The sequence below is a fragment of the Heterostelium album genome (assembly GCF_000004825.1).
Source record: "Heterostelium album PN500 unplaced genomic scaffold PPL_scaffold14, whole genome shotgun sequence".
Taxonomy (NCBI): domain Eukaryota; phylum Evosea; class Eumycetozoa; order Acytosteliales; family Acytosteliaceae; genus Heterostelium; species Heterostelium album.
The window spans coordinates 27511-47946 of record NW_008805076.1 but is presented as its reverse complement, the minus strand read 5'-3'; the positions used below and the strand labels follow the sequence as shown (position 1 = coordinate 47946).

The window sequence follows — 20436 nt, the reverse complement described above, 5'->3', positions numbered from 1 at the left end:
AAATCAATTCAACACATAACTCTATTCTATTTTTAAAGTGTCAATGAGAATGATTTGAATAGAGATTGCTTCGAATTCCTTCAAAACAACTAATCTACTTTATCATCTGTAGCCCAACAAAAAAACCGAGAACTTTAGAATCACTTTTGAGACTTTACACATCTATTCATCTTTTGTGGAGAATAAATAAAAGTTGGGATTAATTATGGGGGGTATATCTTATTCTATTTACTTTTTTTTTTTGTTTTTTTTTGTACCAGTTTTTCAATAGTTTGTTTATGATAATAAAAACTAAAACCCATTTTACACAAAATTTTTTAGAAACTAAAAAACAAACAAAAAACTGAAAAAAGATTGTAATATTAATTAATCAAGTTCTAATTAATCATGATAATTTTATTTATTTTTTAAAGATAATGATTTTATATATGTTTTTAATTTTGATTGTTTTTCCTCGGTTGTTGTGGTGGTATCAGAATATAAATGATCGACGAAATTATTCCACTGTGCCAACATCTGTACGTTATTTGGTATTTGATATCTATCGTTGTAGAATTTCAGTCGGTCATTTATATTGTTGGTGTCAACCAAATGTATTTGCTGAAGGATTAGAGCAACTTGCGTCATCATATTGACGTTCATCAAGTAATCGGTGAGTTGACTGTGGTGACCTTCCAATGCATAGTACTTTGCAACGAGGATATGTGTCGAATCGTTCGGACTGAGATAGAGGCTCGGCAGTAGTCGATAGATGTGGTTGAACACTGCTAGATCGTTGGCAAGCGCAACATGCTTCAGGCAACAGTTGAGAATCTCGATGTTGAAGTACTTCAACGCCAACAGCCGATCTACCAACGCAGTGAAGCGGGACACATCCAGAACGAGTAGTTCCACCAACTTTTGATAGTGACGCAACAGAGCACGCTCTTCAAAACGTTGTTCATAAACATTAATCAATGTTTCTAGAAGATTGCTGTTGTTTGTCTGTGCATAATATTCTAGCAGTGACGTCAGCTCCTTTCTACGGAATGAAGAGAACCGTGGCAACACCTGTTCACATTCCAATATTCCATCTAAATATGCAACCAGTTTATCTTTATCTTTTGAATCTACAATGACATCGTCATTCCTTCGGTCATCTATGAGAATCCTAATGATATGTCTATATGTGATATCATTTGGTTTCAAACTACCATTGATATTTGATTCGAATATATACAGTGCATCGCTATAGTCTTTACGTTTGATAGATGATAATAGCAATTGATTAAAATGTGCCAGTTGAATATTGGTATCTTCTATTATTGTTGTTGTTGTTGATGATAATAATGTATGTGTTGTTGTTGTTGTTGTTGAAAATGTAGTAGTTGGTAGTACAATATTGATTCTATGTATCATATCACTATCTAGATTAGACTCTTTTATCAAACTATTCAAAATATGGGTATCACCTGTTGCGTGTAAGCCCACTGCAAGAATACGTATATACACAGAATGGAATTTCACATCGATATTTGACCTTATTCTATACCAGAGTTGTAATGCTTTGTCCAAACCACCACCACCATTTTCCAACTCCATATAGTAACTCATTAAGACTTCCATTACTTTAGTATCAAAACATTTAATATCTATCAAACAATTTACAATAGATTCAACAGTTTTAATATCCAACTTTCTAATATTCTTTAATTTACGCAAGTAACTATAAGCAAATATAAAGAAGTGTTAATTATTTTGATGATATGTATGTATGGAAGAGGTATGTTATAAACGATAGATACTCTGTATTGAATGTTAAACCTTTTTCTGAATGTCTTTTCAATTCATAGAGATAGATGAATGCCATTTGATCAGGTGTAACATCTCTTTGTAAACCTTTCTCTGTTTCTAATAGAATGTGTCGTCTTCTATAAAGTGCAGAATCATTTATATCTGGATATTCTCTTTTATCATTATTCTTACTGAAATCTGCATCATCATCAGCAGCTATTCTTATAATATAAGGATGAAAAGGATATTTTCTTTGATCATTCCCTTTATTTTTATTTTTATTTACATTTCTATTACTACTACTATCTATATTGTTATTATTATTGTTGTTGTTTATTTTTAATAATGAATCAACGCTATTTAAAATATTATTATTAATAGTATAACCATTGAGTGTACAGAAACTATTATGATGATTTAATAAATTATTATGATAATTTAATGATTTACTACTACTGCCATTGTTAATAAACAAAAAAGATGAAGACAATTTATATTTTAAACCATTCTTTATACAATCCTTTCCAAATAGCAATATCATTTTGTATTTATATCGGAAAGGTGAGGTGTTACTTTCTTTGAATAGTCAAAACATAAAGTGACTTTAAACGATCAGTCTGATCAAAAATTATTTTTTTTAAAATACAAAAAAACGAATAATTTTGATATAATATTAAAAAATGTTTTATTTATTTTTAATTATTTAAAACCATGGTTTCTTACATGAATAAATACCTATTAAATATTATGATTATTAGTTAGTTATGTTAAAAAAAAATTATATATATATTTTTTGAAATAATTTTAAATAGCTTACCAGGTCCACCGTTGTTCTCGGTCATACATTGATTCTCAGAGTATGGAATGACAGTACAATTGTTTGGTTGCTCATATTCGCATTGGGAGATCACTGGTTTATTATCGATACATTGGTAGAGTTTATCGTAGATTTGATAGTTGTTGGTGTAGAACAAATCAAACGATTTACCTTTGCATTTGTCGGCGGTTTCATACTCGTAGTAGAAGCTGAAACGAACTGCATTCTCGGGGTAGTGCTCACCGACTGTGATCGAACCGACTGTGTACTCATTGAATGCATTGATCAACAAACACTGATTGATATCGTAGTCGTAACTATCGTAGATTTGCGAAGCACTGCATTTGCTATCGGTGTAGTAACTGATGTTGACTGCTTTGTAACCGCTGGACTCGATAAAGTCGATATAGACATAGTACATTGGCTGGAAGTGGAAACACTCGCGAACTGGAACAACATAACCTAATCCTTCGATAGTGCTACAATCGGTCATTGGTGTGATTGTAATTTTATCTTTGAAGATCGATTCTGTGTGTTTGTTGGAATTGGTTGCATTAGCAACAACCAAAACCAATACTAAAACTAAACAAATTGTGTATAATTTCAACATTCTCTATATTAAACTAAAAATGATTTGACGAAAATTCAAACAGATCAATGATCTCTTTTATATCAATTCTCCAGCACCGTAACCGTAAAAAACTGAAATATCTTTAAGAATCTAATCAGATATTATTTTAGTTTTTGCAACGACCATTCTTGATTCCATCTTGAAAAAAAAGGATACCATGCAAACATGTTGAAATAATTCAAAGTTGTAAATTTGTTGGTAATAAATTTCATTGTTGTTCAGATCAGAATAAACAACAACTGTAGATTTCAATTGATATATCTTGATACTTTTACCCTAAAATACCAAGAATAATCATTTATTAATAGGTTAGAAGTACAACAATAATAAAAATATTTATTTTTTTTCTTTTTATAATTTGGGATTCTAAAGCGTTTTAAATCATTATTGATTAGAGCTTCTTCAATATTCAAGTGAATGTATTATTATAAATTCTTGGAAATTACAGAATCCACTCTACAAATTTAGAGTTTATAGTTTAATTACATTGTGCACACTCGCTCTAGAATTTTAATATTTAATCTTTAGGTCCTAAAGTTCTCTTCTTATATTATCTATTGAAGTCATTGTTATAAAAGAAGTAAAGAAAAATGTGAATTATTTAATATTGATATTTGTAATTATTTACTGGTGAATGTAAAAATTTGTTGTACAAATAACTTTTTTGTAGATCGTCTTAAAATGGTTCAGGCGATAGATTTCAAAAAATGTCGACATTGACAAGTTAAATGATGATATAACTTGTTTTTTTTTATTTATTTTTTTATTTAGATTCTTTTAATGTTTGATTTGATTAGATTGATGAACAACAACTGTAACCCAAGGTTCATTATGAAAAAAAAAAAAAAACCTTTCGGCATTTGAATGGTCATTGCGCACCAACTTTTTTTTTTTTGGTGGAGCTGTGATTTTTTTTGAATACACGTAATAATGAAATTTAAAATAAAATTAACTAAACTTATTTGAATCTAAAAAATCTATAAATAAACTATCAATTTAGTCAATTTAACACCAAAAATCTAATCTTTTTTTTAATTAATATATACAATTTAAATAACAATGTCAGAAGTAGACAATAGCAATAGTAATAAAAACATAAACACATCGGTATCATTTATTGATAAAGTTAAAAAGATATTCTCGATTGATAACCTAAAGAAATGGCAAGCTGCAAGTGGAGTTGTCATTTCAACATTCTCACAACTTCATATTGTAATGGTGCTAGGTAGCCATCTAGGTGAATTGTGTTTCACTGGTCTGCGTGACCTATTCAGACAGTTCTATCAAAACAAGTTTATAGAACCAATCATAATTGGTGCCATCGGTACTCATATCGTTGTGAATGGAATTCTCTTTTACAAACGTGATCCATCGGTTCCAGTGATTGAGATGATGGATGTAGATCCAAGTGGAGAGAAGAAGAGCTGGCTCTCCAAGTTTGTCAACCGTGTTCCAACACCCTACGGATTGTTCCAAGCATCGGGATTGATTCTCTCTGTCTTCATTGGTGGTCACGTCTTTGCCACCAGAGGATACGTATTGCTCGACAAGCAATTTAGCTCTGGTTTCAAATCTGTGCATTACACCTTGATTAATTTCCCATATTATTTCTACCCATATTACGGTTCATTCTTCCACGCTCTAATGTATCATACTGCATTCTCCTACAACCGTATCTACAATCGTTACATCAAGAGAAGTCACGACTACAAGGTAAATGAAGTAAAGAGCAAATCCTACTGGTATGGTGTATATGGAGTCACAGGTATAGTTGCTCTCTCTGCCATCTTGGCATTGGGTGGAAACTATTTCCCAGTCTCCAAAATCGGTATTCCACCACCTCTAACCATCTCACAATATCTATCGAAATTTGGTGAATACAACAGAAATTAATTATCAAATAAATAAGGCAACAAACATCAATTGATTAATTATAACTTTTCTTTTTTTTTGAAATAAATTTAAAATTCTTTTTGGATTTATTTAACTTTTTTATATCTTTTTTTTATAGCATCATAATTTTTGGAGCTCTTCAATGGATTTAGAACTCGTTTAAACTAGATGATCGGCGTACCACTTTTGACAGCAAGTGAAACAGTCATAGTCTGAGTTGAACTCAATTTTATCGGCAAATGCAACACATTCTGATTTGACCGGATCAATCTTGTATTTGTTGCTACACCAACCATGGACTACACCTTGTACACATGCTCTGTGACATTCGGTAAGCAACTCTCTGCTAGCATGTACCATTGATAAGCCCAACAACACCACCAAAATGGTTATGATTATTTTGATATTCATATTTATTATTCTAAAGAAAAAGATTTTAGAAAAAAAAATAGAAACTATTATTAGTTTTTTTAGAATTTAACAAATTGTTTATATTTATTTCTAATACTTACTCTTTTTTTTTGTTTTTATATTAATGTGAACCAAGATCTGTGACTAATGATAAGAAAAGAAAGAGAGGATGACTCTTAAATAGGTTTTTTACTTCAGTTGCATATGATATAGCATTAACTTCTGTAGAACCATCATTTTTCATTCTGTAATTTCATACTGCGATAAAATGAACATTCATTGTAACACTATAACATCATACTCCCCAATACCTATCAACAAATCAACAACTGACCTTTTATACTCATGTGTATAAAAGTTGTTAACATCATTACTAATTTATTGTTTTCTATTTAAAAACCAACCACAAACAATGAAATATTATTACATCGAAGCACAAACAACAATAATAAAGTAAACTTACAATCCACTTTTTCATTTACCTAGTCGCATATGATGAATGATTGATAAATGGTGTTGAAAATGTGTGAAAAGAGTTATTTTTTTTTTTTTTTCAGTGTGTTTTATAATTATTGTATTTGGTCCTTAATTATATTTAACCGATACACTACATATAATAATATAATATGATCCAAATTATTAGTAAAGAGCAATGTATTTTTATATTTTCATTTTGGTTGTTTGTGTGTTTTAGTGAAAACAAAAACAAGTTTTTAACAACAGTGGTACTATCATTGAATGTAGTTGATTTGGTGTTATGGTCATTTAGATAATCTCTTTTTTTTTGTTTATCATTTAGTGGACCAAAATAGCAGATTGACTGTAGTAATATAATTATAAATTAATTTACTTTTTTTTTTTTTTTTTTTTTTGTCAATTGATGTAAAGATTAATTCAAACATTAATAAATAACCATGTGAAATTACAATAATTCTATGATGAAATGTTATGATTTAGCTTAGGAGACACAATGTGTTTATTTAAATGGTACAGAACACATATATGATTTATTTTTTTATTTTTAATTGAATCGTTCGTTTTTTTACATGAAAAATATTTTTTTTAATTTTTTTTATTTATTATTTTAATATAATATAAATTATATTTGTAAAATGAGTTATAAAGGAAGATATAATAATAAAAGATATCAAGATGTTGACGACGACGATGATTACTATGAACAAGAAGAAATAGAAGAAGAGGAAAATGAAGAAGAGGAGTATGATCAATACGAAGATGAAGATGAAAATACAGAAGAACTGATAAAGAAAGAATTGGAAGCAGTACCTTTTGGAATGTTGATCGATATGAAACAAAAACAGTCAGAGAAAGCACAACAACAATTGAATCTCCAAAAACAAAAAGAAGCACAAGAGAGACGACAACAAGAAAGAGAACTCTACAACAAGAGTAAGAATCAACCTATACCAAAAGCACTAAAACTTTCAAGTAGATTCGGTAAAAGAGAAGATAAAGATGCGTATGTATTTATACTTGAATAATGTTAGTACCTTTATTAACTTACTATTCGATTATATATATATTTTAGACCATTAGAAACCACAGCTAAAGTACCAGTATCAAGATATAAGCAGGTGGTCAATGTAAAGAAGATGGTAGCTCGTGATCCAAGATTTGATAGTCTAGCTGGTAAATTTGATGAAAAGTTGTATCGTGAGAAGTACGGATTCCTCGACGACATTGTGAAAAAAGATATCAATAAACTGTCGGAACGTCTCAAAGAGACAACAGATTTTGACCTCCAAGCAAGAATAACACGTGAAATTCAATCGAAACGTTCAAAGCTGGCAACTCAAGACCTACAAGACAAACGTCGTAAACTAAAGGAGGAATGGCAGAAACAAGAAGTTGAAAATGTTAGACAAGGAAAGAAACCATTCTATTTGAAACAATGTAAATATCGATTTATATATATATTAAACTTATTGGTTCAAAGGTTCTATGTTAACTAACTCATTCATTTCAACTATGATAATAATAATAATTCTATAGCTGCACTGAAAGATCTTGAAATCAAAGATAAATTTAAACAACTTAAAGAAAAGAAACAATTGGATAAATACATGGAGAAGAGACGTAAGAAGGTATCAAGCAAATCTAAACTTAATTTACCTAGAACAAGAAGATCTGCTCCCGAAGAATATTAAAATAGATATACATTTACTTTATACCAAATGTTTTTTTTTTTCACAATTATTATTTCTTTTTATTTTTTTTTTTCAATTCCATCCTGGTGGATCTTTTATGTAAAATCCTGATCTTAAAAAATAGGAGTATACGTTTGATTGCAAAACAACATTAAACAAGGTCCTGGGGGTGTTTAAATTTTTCAACTTTTCGACTGAATTTTTTATTTTTCTATTTTTTTTTTTTTTTAATATATGAATTTAAACGAGGATATCGAGAAAGAGAGCCAAGTGTTAATTCTTTTAGTTTTACTAAATTAGGGGTAATATATCAAAAATTTTGAATTGAACAAGTTGTAGAAAAAAAAAGTTAAAAACCATTAAAAATAATAATCAAAAAGTAAAATCAACAGATAAGATATCAAAAAAGTAATTGAAATATAGATATTATCCAAATTAGAAATCAGTTTTTGACATTAGACAATAGATTATTAAATAAATAAATAATAAATAATAATTGAAAATCTTATTGCTGCGCTGCAAATAACCGCAATAACAAATTAGAGTTTTGTTTTATTTTATTTTTAAGCATCGGTCAATCAGACAGATAAATAATTTAACCAAAAATTAATTACTGTAACAAAACGACAATTTTTATAAATAAGCAAGCAGCAAACAAATAAACAAACAACAACCAATCATGAACGATAAGAATTCTTCTTTTGCAACAAATAATCAATAATGTGTTACAGATTTACTCACAACTCACATAAATATATACAACAAGCACATAACTTTCACCCACATCATATCTCGAAACAAACAACTGTGTTGGTTGCAAATATAAACCAATAAAACAAAAAAAAAAACAACAAAAATAACAAAACCAATACCAAATAAATATATATATATATATTGATATGTGTAAACTATACTGCAATAATAATCATTCATTTTCATTTAATATTCTTTTTGTAAGTTGTGTTCACCTATTTACCTCTTTTGCATTTTCTGCCAACCTGGTTATTAGTTATTTTTTTATTAATAATAAAAAAATGATTTATATAAAATTTGTTTAATAAAAATTAAATTTTCAATTTTATTCAAAACAATTAATAATTAGAAAAGCATTAAATATTAATATATTTTATCTTTTTGAAAATATTATTATAGAGCAGATATTGATATTATTTATATATATATAGAAGTAAAATAATATATCAAAAATGAGTAGAGAATTAAGAACAAAAAATATTGAAAGTCCTGCAGATGGTTTTAGATACATCGAGCATGTTTTACAATCACAAGATACACTTCAAGGTTTAGCTTTGAAATACAGTTCCACAGTAAGTGTTGTTGTTGACATGACATTTTAAATGCTTTATAAAACTTGCAGACCTTGCACAAACAAACACTAACCACCAATCTCTTTTTCGATTTTTTTTTTTGTTTTTTGCAAATTATTTTTTAGGTTGGGGATATAAAAAGAGTGAACAAGATTTGGAAAGATGATACACTGTTTTTAAAGAAGAGTTTATTCATTCCCATTAAAATAGATGAAGACAGCGAAGAGGGATCATCATCTTCCTCTTCATTATCTTCATCGGGAATTAGTGATATTGGTAGTAGCAGTAGTAATAGTAATAATAGTATTGGATATGTAGAGGCAAGTGACTTTGATGAATATAAACAGAAGAGAGACATGATCAAAGCAAAGAATGTCGATTTCTTCTCAGAGTTTAATAGCAAGAGTAATTACAATCTCAACAACGTATTGAATAATAAGCCACTGCCATCCGGAGATGATGATCACAAATGGAAGTCAGTGCCAATCTCTATTCTCAGTCTTTCACCGGTTGTAAATTCACTCGATCAGAAAACTCAACTTAGTTTTTCACTTATCGATGATGAGTTGAACCCACTTTGAAAAAAAAAAAACTATATACTTAACATATAATATAATAATATAATAATAATAATAATATAATAAGTGCGTGTAAATATATGTAATCAACTAGATAGTAAATATTAATATTAACAACAAAGTAGTTAATTATAAACAAAAAAAACAACAACAAACCCTTCACATTATTAGTAGAATGGTTATGCAACTTTATAATCAATCATCTAATATTACTCCGGAGAGATAAAAGTATAAGGTTCCAATCAACCATTGTATCTGTCTCTCATCCCACCACCTTTTTTCAATTTAATATAATATAGTTAAAAAAAGACTTATCTATCTAGATAACAATATTAATAAAAAATATTTAATTTTTTTTTTAATAATTTAATCTTAACTATTTGTGATCAGATCAACATTATATTTTTTTTTTTAAACTCATTTTTATTTATAGATTTTTACAATGGAACTGTCAGAGTTTAAATGTTGTTTAATTGGTGATGATAAGGTTGGTAAAACTAGTTTATTGAAATCATATTCAGAAGATCAATTCACAAGTGAAAATATACCTGTAAGTTGACTAGTTATTTTGATAGATAATGCACCTACTGTTTTTTTTTTAATTATTATTTTAATTATTAGGTGATAGTAGATAACTATTATAAACATCTAGTTGTAGATGGTAATGAAATCAAGTTAGGTGTATGGGATACAGCTTGTACTGCAGAATATGATCTACTTAGACCATTATCATATAGTGGCGCCAATGTATTTCTTCTTTGTTTTTCAGTTATTTCTGTTGAATCTTTACAAAATATAAGTAATAAGGTAATTATTAAGAGTTTATCGTTGTTATTGATTACTGATAAACATTTAATATTAATTACTAAATATTATTACTATAAAATAGTGGATACCGGAAGTCAACAAACATCAACCTAGCGTACCATTTATTTTGGTAGGAACTAAAATAGATTTACGAAATGAGTTTGAAAGAAATGATAAGCAAGTGATCACACATGACCAAGGAACAAGAATAGCTCAAGAACTCGGTGCAATTAACTATCTCGAGTGTTCGGCATTAACACTCGAAGGTTTGGTCTCAGTTTTCGAAGAGTCTATTCAGAGCACTGGCAGATTGCTACTAAACAAAAATACTACCCACAACACCAAAGACAACAAAAAATCAGATCAAATCGTTTGTCAAATTATGTAAATCACTATGTATAAATAATAATATTAAGATCACTATAACCTTACCACAATATTATTCTTGTTTAATTCTTGTGCAAAATTGTATAAGCAACTAAAAGTAAATCAAAAATAATTGGGAATGGGTGAACGGTCAAAAAAACAAAAAAAAAATATCTTAAGATAAATCTATTTTAGATATTTTGTTGGAAATTTAAATAAATAGGTACGTTTACTTTTTTTTTAGTTATCAGTCGTTTGTAATTAAAAATTGTAATAGTAATAACAATGAATAATGCAAAAGAATATAAAATTATAATTGTAGGAGATGATGATACTGGAAAAACCAGTTTCGTTTTAACTTTTGCAAGAAATAAATTCCCAACAACAGAAAAAGTTCCTGTAAGGATCATTTATTTATTTTTGTTTATTTGTTTATTTATTAACTGTTTGGAAATAGAAAGTATTTGATGGTTATCATAGAGAGATTACATTTGAAAAGCGACTAAGAGCTTTGAAAATATGGGATACCAGTGCTGAAGGAGAGAATGCTGACACTACCCCAAGGCCAAGATTATACAGATTCTGCAAAGTGTTCTTGGTTTGCTTTAATATTGGATCTTTAGCTTCATTTGAGAATGCTGAGAAAAGAGTAATTAGTTTTAGATTTCACTGTTTATATTTCTTGGTTGTGTTTTATTAAATTTTTTATTCTTTTTCTTATAGTGGGTACATGAAGTAAATCATTATAGACCAACTATACCTGTATCTTAGTTGGTCTAAGAAGTGATTTGAGAAACGATCCAAATCAAAAAGAACTGGTATCAGAGGAACAGGCTCGAGCCATGGCTGCCAAAGTTGGTGCTATCCATTATGTCGAATGCTCAGCACTCCTCAACCAGAATGTAAATATTATAGAAGATGCCATAAGAATAACCAAGATGGCAAATAGAAAAGTAAAGAAGCAAGAAAAAAGAGAAAAATCAAAATGTATTATTTCGTAAAAAAAATTATTACTTTTATTTTATTTATTGTCTAATATAAAAAAAAAAAAAAAATTTTAATATCTTCACTATCAAATGGTACAATGGTTTTATAAATAATGGTTTTATTAGTATTCATAAATCTAGTAATAAATTATATCAACCAAGATATTTTTTTGTATATTGCAGAATTTCAGGGGTTTTTTAAATTGCAGGTATTGATATTAACCTGTCCGTACTTTTTTTTTTTGAAGTGGGAAATTTTAAACTAAATTGAAATTTGATTTGTTTTTTTTTTTTTGCAATCAGTATTTTCATTATACATATATATAAATAAGAACAATGTCAAAACCATTGGTTGAGTGTGTACCAAATTTCTCAGAGGGTAGAGACCCAAAGATTATTGAGGCAATCACAAATGCCATCAAAGAAACACCGGGATGTACTTTGTTGGATGTCGACCCAGGTAAATCAACAAATAGAACTGTTGTAACCTTTGTTGGTGATACTACAGCTATTGTAAACGGTGCTTTCAATGCTACAAAGGTTGCATTCCTATTGATCGATATGACCAAACATCAAGGTGCTCATCCACGTATGGGTGCATTGGGTAAGTAAAGTGTTTTGTTTGTAGATCAAACTGTTCTACAAATTCGATCAAAAAAAAAAAAAGTAGTCATACTGATTTAGACTATTATTATTATTATAGATGTTTGTCCATTTGTACCAGTTCGTGATGTTACCATGGAAGATTGTATCGAGTGTGCCAAACAATTTGGAAAGCGTTGTGCTGACGAGTTGGGATTACCAATTTTCTTGTATGAAGAAGCATCGAATCGTGATTACAGAAAGCAATTGAAACAAATCAGAAACGGTGAATACGAAGGTCTCGAGGAGAAATTGAAGGATCCAAAGTGGGCACCAGATTTCGGACCTGCAAAATTCATCCCAAGCTACGGTGCATCGGTTACTGGTGCTCGTAACTTTTTGATTGCTTACAATGTCAATGTTCTTGGTACAAAGGAACAGGCACATCGTATTGCATTGAATGTCCGTGAAGCAGGTCGTTCCGAGAAGGAGCCAGGTCGTTTAAAGATGGTCAAGGGTATTGGATGGTATGTCGATGAATACAACATGGCACAAGTCTCAATGAATCTCGATAACTACAAGGTGACCGCCGTTCACACCGTCTTTGAAGAGTGTTCAAAGGATGCCCGTGAGCTGAACCTCGCCGTTACCGGTTCGGAAATCGTTGGACTCGTTCCATTGGATGCTATCTTGATGGCCGCTGACTATTATATTAAACAGGAGAACTTGTTCATCATCGATGAAGGTCAAAAGGTTAGACTTGCCATCAACCGTCTCGGCTTGAGCGCGTGCAGTCCGTTCGACCCAAAGAAGCGTATCATTGACTACATGGTACAGGAAGACTTAAAGGTAGCTGAACCATTGGCATCAATGACCGTTCGTTCCTTCATTGAGATCGTTGGTGCACGTACTACCGCTCCAGGTGGTGGTAGTGTTGCAGCAAACATTGCTGCTCTTGGATCTGCTCTTGGTGCCATGGCTGGTTGGATGACCTACGGTAAAAAGAAGTTTGAAGATCTCGACTCCACCATGAGAGAATTAATTCCACCATTAGATAAGTAAGTAGATCTTAATAATATATAGTTTACAAAATATACAAACGTTTGTTAATATTTCACTTCAAATGCTATTATTAAAAAGGGCAATGAAAGATTTGATTCCAATGATTGATGCAGATACTAAAGGATTCAATGAATATGTTGAATCGATGTCTGTCAAGGGACCACAAAGAGATCAAGCCGTGTTGAATGCACTCAAGAAGGTTGTCAATATTCCATTGAATACAATGAGAATCTCCAATAGCATTTGGCCAACAATGTTAAAGATGGCAGAGTGTTGTAATATCAACTCCAAGTCTGATTTCGATATCGGTGTCAAGGCATTGGAGCTAGGAGTCTGGGGTGCATTGCAAAATGTAAATATCAATCTCGTCGATATGAAAGATGAAAAGTTCAAGGCTGAAGTGCAAGCCGAGTGCAAAGTCATCTGGGAGAACACTGTAAAGTGCTCAGAGAAAGCCCTTGCTATTACCAATAGTAGATCATCATAAACGAAACACATAGATCATTAGCGTCGTCATCTCAATACAATATTTACATTGATTTTGATTATTATCATTAAACATAATAAATATAGATATCATTTTTTATTTAATAAAAAACTTAATATATCACTTAGAGACAGTATACCCTCTACTTTCTTAGCGGAATCAACACAAACCAATCTGTGAACTCTCTTTTTAATACACTTTTCAATTACATCACCGAGTTTATCATTCTTGGTACAAGTATATGTTTGCTCTGCTCTTTGCCATAGCTATTAATAATGAATTCAAGTTAGTTAAATGATAATTTAGATGCTCTAAGATAATGCTATGTCGACAAAACCAACTTACTTTTGTAAAAGTTGTTAAAACTTGATGAACCGGTTTATCTAAATCTGATGGTGATAAATTACCTTGTTTTGCCATCAACTAAAAGTAGTAGATTGAAATAATTAATAAAAAAAAAAAAAAAAAAAAGATATACTACTATAATAATTAAAATATACATACAGTAACATCACTCTTTGAATAAACATCAATTACTTTTCCATTCTCATCAATGATTGGAACAGCAGAGATCTTCTTTTCAGCCAACAATTCTAAAACCTTAATTAATGGAGTATGTGTATGTACTGTACAAACTTTTTCAAAAGTACCAATACCAAGTGATCCAAGTGTACATGATAATAATGGTGTAGGTAAATCTGGTAACTAAACAAATAAAATAAAAGTTAACAAATTAATATTAATAATAAAGTTGATTGATTGATATAAATGAATTCATTAAAAACATACACTCTTCATCATAAATGCTAAAATTCTTGAGTGTGTTAAAATATGTAATATGGAATTGGTTTCTTTCTTGTCGACAACCGGTAGTCTGTGAATTCGATATTGTAGGAGTAGTGTTGCTGCATCGTACAGGTTAGTCTCTGGTTCTGTGTAGATCAGTGTCTTTGGACGTTCTACGTTGATCTCACGCCAGAATGTTTCGATACGATGAATACCCATGTCTTGAAAAATGTTATCCGACTTTGGCTTGTAATAGTAATACAGCAGAATATCGATGAAATCTGAAACAGTGATCATACCAGTAAAGTCTTGCAGGTCCGGTGACCAGAGTGGTGCCGACTTTATGCCGTTCTCTTCGAGCGCATAGAACGCAGATTTGACAACAAGCTTGGTGTCCAGCACCACTACCTTGCCACTGATCGGTATGACATCGTAGCATGTATGTTTCTTTAGAAACTCTGAGAAGACCAACCTTCCAACATATATATTATGATCATGTGTTGATAGAACACTTGTTAAAATACCAGTAGTATTGATATCAGTTGATGATGACGACGATGATGTTAATTGAGTAGCTGTTGTTACTGTTGTAGATGTTGTAGTTGTACTAGTTGATATGTCATCTCTATTATTATTATTATTATTATTATTATCACCACTACTACTACTATTGGTATTATTATTATTTAAAAGTAAATCATCACTTGATAACTTTAATGGAGTTACTATTGTTGATGCTTTCTTTAGTGGATTGTCATCTGTATCATCTGTATTGTTATTATTATTGTTGTTGCTGTTGTTGTTGCTGTTGTTGCTGTTGTTGTTGTTGTTGTTGCTGTTGTTGTTGTTGTTGTTGGATGATGAAGGTGTGATAGCAGTTGGTTTCTGTAGATTATCATTGGATGAAGTTGATGATATAAAGTTTGGTAGCTTTAGATTGATGCTGGTAGACATCGAAGGTGTAGAGTCGTCCTCAATGACAAACATGGCATCGCTCGATGCAGTCATATGATTCGAAGGTGACTGACTTGGTGATCGAGAATGTGAATCGGAATTCAAAGCTATTGGACCACTACCAATACGTTCTACCGATACTCTCATCTCATCTTCATCATTATTATTCATTTTTCTATTATTATTATTATTAAAATGATTATCTAATTGTTGTTCTTCTTGTTGTTGTTGTTGTTTATTGTTTGCTATTATTAAAGGAGGTGATGGTGTCTTTGTTCCACGTGAAAACTGCATCAATTGTTGTTGATGTGAGTTGTAAAATGCTTTCTTTTTGATTAATGTTGTTTCTTCTTTCTCGATATTATCTAACAATTCAGAGACAGTCTCATCTTCATCAGTATACCACATCGATGATAATAAAATACTTTGATAAAATATTAAAAATAAAAAATAATATTATTTATTAATAATAATTTTCAAATGCACAATGAAACAATCTTATTAAAACTATGGTGTAATATCTAATTTTGGTTTTTTTTATTTTTTTTATTTTTTTTAAAAAAAAATTTTATTTTTATTTTTTTTACGATATTCATATTTCTTTTTTGATTAGAATACTATTTGTATCAGGAAAGATCACAACTAACTTATTCTACTTTATAAAATTATTAAAAGAAAATATATTTAAAAAAAAACATTAAATTAATATATAATTATTTTAGTATTTTTTTAGATATAGATTATTTTCATCATTGAGTAAACCTATAGGTCAGAGTCTTGTTTGGTTTAATCATTTATATATTTATTTAATTCTTTCAAACAATTTTTACAAAAAAAAAAAATGATCTTCAACAAACTTAATTAATTTTTTTTAAATTTTATTTTTTTAATTTTAAAATTTTTTTAATCAAACATTTTCAACTTCACCATTATTAGTTTTTTTTTATTAAACCCACTTTTTTGATCATCATCACCAATCATAAATATATTAACATATTTATATTCTATCTTTTTAATATTATTTACATAGAATAGAGTATAAGTTTGTTTATTTTGTCTATTTTTTTGTTAGTTTATTTAAATTTTTGTAATTAGATATCTTATTTCTTGGATAATTCCTTTATTTTTATATTTTATTTTTTTTTAATCAAAGTAGTATTTTTTTTGTTATAAATATATATATATAGTTATAGTATCGTAGAATATGGGTGTAACATCAGTAGCTAACTATCTCTCATTGTTGGAAGAGGATCAATCTGAACTTCAATCGTTTGCATTGGACAAGTTGAATGCAAGTATCGATGAGTTTTGGCCAGAGGTTGCTTCGTCCATCAATAAAATGTATGTATTTTAAAATTAACAGATACAATAACGATCGGAATTACATCTTAAATTAATAATATAAATATTACTATCAAACAACAATTGTTAATAGTAAAAAGCTATCAGATCAAAAATCATTCTCACAACATGAACTCGCCAGTTTAATCTTATCGAAAGTATATTACCATCTTGGTGATTTTAATAATTCAATGGCTGCCGCTTTGTCATCTGGTTCATTGTTCAACGTATTATTAAAGAGTGAATATGTTGAAACTTTATTATGTAAGTGTTTAACAACAACAACAACAACAACCCTATTTATTGTATTCTAATTATTAATAATATATCAATTTATTATTATTACTATATTATTAATAATATTTTAGATAAATTCATTGATGAATATATTAAAGTAAAGAATGAGAATAAACCAGTAGATCCAAGATTAGAGTCAATCGTAATGGGAATGTTTGATAGATGTTTTAAGTATGTGGTGGATGAATATATTTATATGTTGTTTAAAAGAACAAAGTTATTAATATTTTTGGTTATTTTTTTTCTAATTTTTTTTTTTTTTTTTTTTTTTTAATAGGGAAGGATCCTATAAACAAGCATTGGGTATTGCTATTGAGGCAAGAAGATTGGATATCATTGAAAAGGCAATTGCAGATTCATCGAATGTACAAGGAATGCTCACATACTGTCTTAACATTTGCAATACGATCGTATCGAATCGTGCATTCCGTCAATCAGTGTTGAACATCCTCGTCAAACTCTACCTCACTCTCGAGAAGCCAGATTTTGTCAGCATCACCCAATGTCTTATATTCTTGGATGATGCTCATGAAATTGCTACCATCCTGTTGAATTTAATTAAGAAAGATGATGTAAGTTGTTTATTTCTATTTGACTAACAATCCTTATAGTTATTAACATTTATTTTTAAACTGTTTAAACAGAATTCAGTATTGTTAGCATATCAATTGGCATTTGATTTGTTCCAAAATGGTACACAACAGTTTTTGGCAAATATTAGAAAGTTGTTGCCAGCAGCAGCTGCTGCCGCTACCCAATCCAGTGGTGAGGGTGCAAACAAAGAAGGTACAATCGCAGCTGACAAAATGCAAATCGATGGTGACAATAATAACAATAACAACAAACAACAAGACGACAGTTTCGCTGCAAGATTAGAAAGATTAAGATCGATTCTATCTGGTGAGCAATCGATTTCATTATATTTAGAATTCCTATATAGACATTGTAATACTGATTTACATGTATTACAAATTATGAAGGTAAATTATAAACATATTATTATTTTTAATAATAAAAAATATGTAACTAACTATCAACAAACAATATCTTATTATCATTATAGGCTGTTAGTGAATTACACAAAGGAGCAATCTTTTATACTGGAACATTGTTTGCCAATGCAATTATGCATGCAGGTACCACCAAAGATACCTATTTGAGAGAGAATCTAGAGTGGTTGTCAAAGGCTACTCATTGGACAAAGTTCACTGCCACCGCTAGTTTGGGTGTTATCAATCGTGGTCAGATCAAGGACAGCAAGATTCTATTGAAGTCCTACCTACCGGGACCAACTGTAAATGCCACACCATACTCAGAGTCTGGTGCTTTGTATGCCCTCGGTCTCATCCATGCCGGTCACGGTGAGGACGTCTCTTCCTATCTCTTGGAGAAGCTACATTTGAACAATGTGATCCTTCATCACGGTGCATCGCTTGGTCTCGGTTTGGCCTCGATGGCAACTTGCAACGATGAGATCTATGAAGAGCTCAAGGGTATTCTCTATCACGACGATGCCATCAGTGGTGAAGGTGCCGGTATTGCAATGGGTCTTGTAATGTTGGGTAGCGGTTCTCCAAAGGCTATCGATGAAATGTTGGCATATGCCCACGAGACTCAACACGAAAAGATTATCAGATCACTCGCCATGGGTCTTGCCTTCTTAATGTACGGAAAAGAAGAAGCTGCCGATACTTTAATTGAACAATTAATTACTGATAAAGTAAGTATTATTATTAATAATAATAATAATAATAATAATTAAAATAGGAAATATATATATCTAATTCTTTTTTTTTTTTTTTTTTATTATTTATTTAGGATCCACTTTTAAGATATGGTGGTATGTATTGTATTGCTATGGCCTATTGTGGAACTGGAAATAATGATGCTTTGAGAAAATTGTTACATTATGCCGTTAGTGATGGTAACGACTCGGTAAGAAGAGCTTCAGTTACATGTATTGGTTTTGTTTTGTCAAAGCAACCAGAGAAGTGTCCAAAGACCGTGTTGTTGTTGAGTGAGTCCTACAATCCACACGTTAGATATGGATCTGCTTTGGCTCTCGGTATTGCATGTGCTGGTACTGGAAATCGTGAGGCACTCGATATCTTAAAGTCATTGACCACCGATACTGTTGGTTTGGTCAGACAGGGTGCCTGGATTGCCATTGCCATGATCTTGATCCAATCGACCAAAGAACAATACTCAGAGACCGAAGCATTCCGCAAGCAGATGATCACCTGTATCAGTGATAAGCGTGAGGATGCCATGTCCAAGTACGGTGCCATCCTCGGCCACGGTATTATCGATGCCGGTGGTCGTAATACCACCATCTCACTGTTCTCGCCAAGTGGACAAAAGAATATGCATGCTATCGTTGGTATTGCCGGATTCCTCCAATTCTGGTACTGGTACCCAATGACACACTTCTTTGGTTTGGCATTGACACCAACCGCCATCATCGGTGTCAACAAGAACCTCGAGATGCCAGCTTTCAGCTTCAAATCCAATTGTAAACCATCTTTATTCGCATATCCACCAGACACCAAGCCATCGACCTCCAACCAACCATCCAAGATTGAAACTGCTATTCTCTCGGTTTCTCGTAAGAACAAACTGCAATCGAGTCGTTCGTCCACCAACGTTGCAGCAGAGATCGAAAAGGAAAAGAAAGAGAAGGAGCAAAAGGAGAAGGAAGAGAAGGAACAGAAAGAGAAAGAAGAGAAAGAGGCCAAGGAAAAGGAACCATTGTTTGATAGAAAACAAAATCCAGCAAGAATCACACCAAAGCAATTGCAATACGTTGTTTTCGATGAAACCAGATACACTCCAATCAAGAAGATTCAATCAATAGGTGTAGTCGTTCTAAGAGATAATAACCCAGAAGAACCAGAGCAATTGGTCGTCAAAGAGAAACCCGCTGTAAAATCACCAGTTACCACCTCCAAAGGTCAAAAGGCCGTTTTAGAAGAACCAAAGACACCCCAACCATTCGAATTTACCGATTAAATATTTAAATATCAACCATCACCACCAATCACAATTATAACAAAAAACATTAAAAAAAAAAAATAATAACCTATAAATAACTTAAAATAAAATAGTACTATATATAAACATTTGATTACATTATTTATCAATGATAATTTGATAATCATAAACTATTCAATAG

General features: G+C 30.6%; 9 protein-coding genes across 9 annotated transcripts; 7 read left to right on the top strand and 2 right to left on the bottom strand.

The window, feature by feature from the left end:
• Nucleotides 1–396: 396 nt before the first annotated feature.
• Nucleotides 397–2314, bottom strand: PPL_10391 (uncharacterized protein; the record flags this gene model as incomplete). The annotated part of the gene is made up of 2 exons (XM_020581167.1): nucleotides 397–1705; nucleotides 1785–2314. The coding sequence occupies 2 exons, from the start codon at nucleotides 2312–2314 to the stop codon at nucleotides 397–399; spliced, it is 1839 nt and encodes a 612-aa protein (XP_020428307.1).
• A 170-nt stretch (nucleotides 2315–2484) lies between these two features.
• PPL_10390 (uncharacterized protein) lies at nucleotides 2485–4009 on the top strand (the record flags this gene model as incomplete). The annotated part of the gene is made up of 5 exons (XM_020581166.1): nucleotides 2485–2487; nucleotides 2586–3005; nucleotides 3594–3634; nucleotides 3785–3837; nucleotides 3993–4009. 5 exons carry the CDS (start codon nucleotides 2485–2487, stop codon nucleotides 4007–4009), a joined length of 534 nt encoding a protein of 177 aa, XP_020428306.1.
• Nucleotides 4010–4280: 271 nt separating this feature from the next.
• On the top strand, nucleotides 4281–5114 carry PPL_10389 (uncharacterized protein; the record flags this gene model as incomplete). Its single annotated transcript, XM_020581165.1, has 1 exon — nucleotides 4281–5114. The coding sequence occupies one exon, from the start codon at nucleotides 4281–4283 to the stop codon at nucleotides 5112–5114; it is 834 nt and encodes a 277-aa protein (XP_020428305.1).
• A 1523-nt stretch (nucleotides 5115–6637) lies between these two features.
• Nucleotides 6638–7693, top strand: PPL_10388 (uncharacterized protein; the record flags this gene model as incomplete). The annotated part of the gene is made up of 3 exons (XM_020581164.1): nucleotides 6638–7005; nucleotides 7075–7439; nucleotides 7539–7693. The coding sequence occupies 3 exons, from the start codon at nucleotides 6638–6640 to the stop codon at nucleotides 7691–7693; spliced, it is 888 nt and encodes a 295-aa protein (XP_020428304.1).
• A 1205-nt stretch (nucleotides 7694–8898) lies between these two features.
• Nucleotides 8899–11540, top strand: PPL_10387 (uncharacterized protein; the record flags this gene model as incomplete). Its single annotated transcript, XM_020581163.1, has 9 exons — nucleotides 8899–9018; nucleotides 9144–9530; nucleotides 10030–10146; nucleotides 10218–10403; nucleotides 10486–10787; nucleotides 11014–11045; nucleotides 11092–11168; nucleotides 11227–11418; nucleotides 11493–11540. 9 exons carry the CDS (start codon nucleotides 8899–8901, stop codon nucleotides 11538–11540), a joined length of 1461 nt encoding a protein of 486 aa, XP_020428303.1.
• Nucleotides 11541–11611: 71 nt separating this feature from the next.
• Nucleotides 11612–12021, top strand: PPL_10386 (uncharacterized protein; the record flags this gene model as incomplete). The annotated part of the gene is made up of 2 exons (XM_077398172.1): nucleotides 11612–11671; nucleotides 12004–12021. The coding sequence occupies 2 exons, from the start codon at nucleotides 11612–11614 to the stop codon at nucleotides 12019–12021; spliced, it is 78 nt and encodes a 25-aa protein (XP_077254258.1).
• A 70-nt stretch (nucleotides 12022–12091) lies between these two features.
• ftcd (formimidoyltransferase-cyclodeaminase) lies at nucleotides 12092–13886 on the top strand (the record flags this gene model as incomplete). The annotated part of the gene is made up of 3 exons (XM_020581162.1): nucleotides 12092–12359; nucleotides 12459–13395; nucleotides 13421–13886. The coding sequence occupies 3 exons, from the start codon at nucleotides 12092–12094 to the stop codon at nucleotides 13884–13886; spliced, it is 1671 nt and encodes a 556-aa protein (XP_020428302.1).
• An 89-nt stretch (nucleotides 13887–13975) lies between these two features.
• prkag (cystathionine-beta-synthase domain-containing protein) lies at nucleotides 13976–16420 on the bottom strand (the record flags this gene model as incomplete). The annotated part of the gene is made up of 6 exons (XM_020581161.1): nucleotides 13976–14152; nucleotides 14232–14309; nucleotides 14391–14591; nucleotides 14676–14893; nucleotides 15197–16050; nucleotides 16389–16420. 6 exons carry the CDS (start codon nucleotides 16418–16420, stop codon nucleotides 13976–13978), a joined length of 1560 nt encoding a protein of 519 aa, XP_020428301.1.
• A 410-nt stretch (nucleotides 16421–16830) lies between these two features.
• On the top strand, nucleotides 16831–20273 carry psmD1 (26S proteasome regulatory subunit S1; the record flags this gene model as incomplete). The annotated part of the gene is made up of 7 exons (XM_020581160.1): nucleotides 16831–16967; nucleotides 17062–17231; nucleotides 17336–17435; nucleotides 17542–17836; nucleotides 17909–18244; nucleotides 18328–18984; nucleotides 19083–20273. 7 exons carry the CDS (start codon nucleotides 16831–16833, stop codon nucleotides 20271–20273), a joined length of 2886 nt encoding a protein of 961 aa, XP_020428300.1.
• Nucleotides 20274–20436: the final 163 nt, after the last annotated feature.